Here is a 3,724-nt window from a genome sequence, read left to right as displayed (position 1 = left end):
AGATGGGGAAGGAGATTGCAACCAACTAAATCCCGCGTTAGGTGCCGGTAGGTACGACCAAAATGATGCAATCGTCGATGACTGCATCAAGTACCCAAGGGTCAAGTGATGTGGTTCTTTGATAACCACCAGGGTCGACTTTTTATAATTTCATATTACATACATAAATCACACATATTACAAACACAGACATTGCGATATTCTGTCTTGCAAACTGATTCCCCTTTTTTATTTTCAGAGAGCTTGGTAATTGTAATGACAAAGCAAATGGTCTATTCCATGACAGACACACACACACACAAAAAATATTCAGGGAGGGGCGTGTGCTAGATCAGTACATTATAGAAGTTGCTCTGTTCCAAGACAAGAACAGAGCAGTGGAGCACTTAACCAACATAAAAATGGACTCTGAAAATGTAAGTTAAAACTGTATTCAAGTAAAAATGTTTTAGAACTTTTTTGACAAGTTATCTAACTTGAAAAAATGTATGTATTTCATTCTTAAGATTAGATTTACCTCTCAAATATTTATAAGACAATGATTCATCCATGATTTCTTATAATTGATTTCTTATTTTTTTCTTAAAGTTAAACATTTCCAACAGGTTTGAGGATAGTAACTATGTTTAGCTGTTTCTAGCCTACATGTATGGCTGTGGATATGGTGCAATAAGTTACAATTGTTTTCATTTGACCAGCAATTTTTCTCCATGCAACAGCTTACACAAACCGTGGATTATGATTATGATTACAATGGTACCGACCCATTTGGAGGAACCGGGTTGCCTAAAATCGACCCCTTCCAAATAGTGACCCTGGTCTGCTACGGGCTTGTGTTTATCCTGGGCGTTCCCGGCAATGCTCTGGTGGTGTGGGTGACGGGGTTCGGCATGTCTCGCACCGTCACTTCCATCTGGTTCCTCAACCTCTCCCTGGCCGATCTTCTGTGCTGCCTCTCCCTCCCAATCCTAATGGTGCCATTGGCCCACGACGACCACTGGCACTTTGGCCCCATCGCCTGCACGCTGTTCAAGAGTCTGTTCTACCTGGTGATGCACTGCAGCGTTCTGCTGCTGGTCCTGATCAGTGTGGACCGCTGTATGCTGGTGAGCTGGCCCGTCTGGTGCCAGAACAACAGGCGCCCTGGGATGGCGGTCTGGGCCTGTGGGGGAGCCTGGGTCCTGGCGCTGTTGGCTACCATTCCAGAGCTGCTCTTCACCAGGGAGGAGGCTTTGGGCAAAGAGAAGAAGGAGTGCTTGGGAAGGCGTTCTCAGGTCAACTCCCAGATCATCATCGGTTTCCGTTTTGTTTTTGGATTCCTGCTTGCTTTCGTGGCCATCGTGTTAAGCCATGTTGTGGTTTACATAAAAGCCAGTTCGTTGTCCGGATCTATCCGCTCCAAACGCACCCTGAAGGTCATCATCGCTGTTTCCACCAGTTTTTTCTTTTGCTGGCTGCCGCTGCACATTACGGACATTCTGATAACTTTACACAGTCGATTTTCTCCGCATCGGCATAAGATAAACAAAGCACACTCTCTTGCTCTCTGCCTGGCATATTTCAACAGCTGCCTCAACCCAATTCTCTATGTGTGTTTGGGTCGCGACTTCAGGTCCAGCATGAATCGAACCCTTCGCAGCCATTTCAACTTCATCAGAGAAGAACCCACGTGCCGTGAACCCAGTGCCACTCTCAACTCCAGTGGCACGGCGACTGCAGAGACGACTAGTGTCTGATGGAGTAGCACCAGTGGCGGATGGTGATCCAAAATGTTGGTGGGGCACAGTATTAGACAGGGGGTCTGGCCCCCCCCCCCCCCCCCCCCCCCCATAAAAAACAAAAACATTGAATTTAATAGATTTGATTTCCTGTATTCTGGTTCATTTTGGGGATGGCCACTACCTATTACCTACTATTCATTCAGATTCATAGCCTACATCCTGACTTGCAGGGCCTGGATAAGCTTACACTGCATAATGCAGACCTACTTTATGGCCATTCCACCAGCCATTGCTATTTGACCCGTTGTTGTTATTCTGATATTGAGACAAATCATGATCACTGTCCTATAGCGTCCATTTTTTGGGAGTCTCAATGTCTACTTCAAATGCAGTTAGAAATATGGGACAGTAAATTCTGTTTATATGCTACAGGCCAAAAGACTAAATTAATATGTAACTTACTTGCTCCTTTTAAGTATAACATTGCTTGGGGAGTCCAATTCCGCTACCGAAATGGGTGGAAAGTGCTTACAACTCTCTGCTAGTTAGCGATCTATCTCTTCTCTACATGTAGTTGTGTTGCGTTAATGCTGCTGAGGGAGGTAGCCTTTTTGATTGATTTGCTGAATTGTCCAATCATGTGGTGATAATAAAAAAAGAAAAGCGGGGCCATTGGCCTGATTCGCACACTGCGACCCGAGGGCGAATTTTCCAAGTGCCCTCGACTGCGGCTCGCAGATCGAGGAGGGGCTTAAATGTTCCCTAAATGTGGGCTAGTCCAGAGGGCTAGTCTAAACGTTTAACGGTTTCACCCCCGCGGGCGCCATCTGGTGGCGGAGATCCGGCAGCACATTCTCAAACGTCAATACAGCACAGCACAGCACAATGACTTAATATGGATAAAGGTTCATGCATTTGATAGACTTAGACATTCCTACTTTTAACTTGTCAAATGTCTTTTTTTTCCCAGGAAATAAATAAATATATATATATAAATATATAAACCATAGCATTAAATATATATATATATATATATATATATATATAAACCATAGCATTTCCATAAGAGTATAGACACATATTATTTTGTACACTCAATTATATTAGCTAAGTCAAATAGACCAAAGACAGAAGACTTTGCATCATTGATTTTTATTTTCACCCCAGGCAAAAAATGTTTGATCTGTAAAGAAATTAAAAAAAATGTTCTAGCCTAGCCAAATACATTCCTTAGGCTTCCATAAATGTTTAACAATGGCAAGTATCAAGGTATTTTTCTGGCCCATAACAAGTAACCCTGTTCCCAGTTCTGTCAATTTCCCAGCGTCTAGAATGGAAACAGATTGCGATTCTTATAGGCACAATCACAATGCAAGATGTAAAACAGATAATTGAAAAAGTGGAGGGATTACGCTTTAGTCCAGCAATAGTTGACACTACAAGACTAATTAATCACATGACCTCTTACCTGTAGCCCTCGTTGCACTCGTCGCCGTTTTCTGTCCTGCAATCGGTCTTCAGACCTTAGTGATTTAACATACATTCACTATGAAAACATTCATGTTGGTCTGTTGACAGTGAGTAAAACAGTTTTTTTTGTGATTTGATTCCAAAGTGTGATATTCAGGGCACTTAATGGGAAAGTTCTGCAGGAGAGCGAGACACCACCATCTCCTAATTTGCAGCATGTTTTCCTTTGAAGAAGGAAATGCAGGAAGATGTTAATATGTTGTAAAAAAATAACACCTTGTACACTAAGCATAATGTGTCACGATTTACACATACCTCTCTGAAAACACAATTGGCCCCAATTACAATCTACAGAGTGTACTGTAAGTCAAGAGGTACTGGATAATATAATGTCAGGCGTATTCCCAAGGATACATTTTTTTCAATAAAAATGTATTTGGTTTTAATGTAGCAAGCAAACTTTTTTTTTTCAACAGCAATGCTATAACATACTGATTAGGTCTTACCATCAAAACAAACACGCCAGAGTTGTT

The 3,724-nt window shown here is 42.2% G+C and overlaps 1 protein-coding gene across 2 annotated transcripts; it reads left to right on the top strand.

The window, feature by feature from the left end:
* Positions 1 to 202: 202 nt before the first annotated feature.
* On the top strand, positions 203 to 1,830 carry c5ar1 (complement C5a receptor 1). 2 transcript variants are annotated; one of them, XM_030381482.1, is made up of 2 exons: positions 203 to 416; positions 699 to 1,830. In XM_030381482.1, the coding sequence occupies exons 1-2, from the start codon at positions 402 to 404 to the stop codon at positions 1,734 to 1,736; spliced, it is 1,053 nt and encodes a 350-aa protein (XP_030237342.1). In that variant the 5' UTR covers positions 203 to 401; the 3' UTR covers positions 1,737 to 1,830. The 2 variants fall into 2 exon arrangements, with proteins under 2 accessions (XP_030237342.1, XP_030237343.1); XM_030381483.1 differs by having other exon boundaries at positions 267 to 416; positions 720 to 1,830.
* Positions 1,831 to 3,724: the final 1,894 nt, after the last annotated feature.

The sequence above is a fragment of the Gadus morhua genome, chromosome 16 (assembly GCF_902167405.1).
Source record: "Gadus morhua chromosome 16, gadMor3.0, whole genome shotgun sequence".
NCBI lineage: Eukaryota > Metazoa > Chordata > Actinopteri > Gadiformes > Gadidae > Gadus > Gadus morhua.
This window is presented reverse-complemented; position numbering and strand designations above follow the sequence as displayed.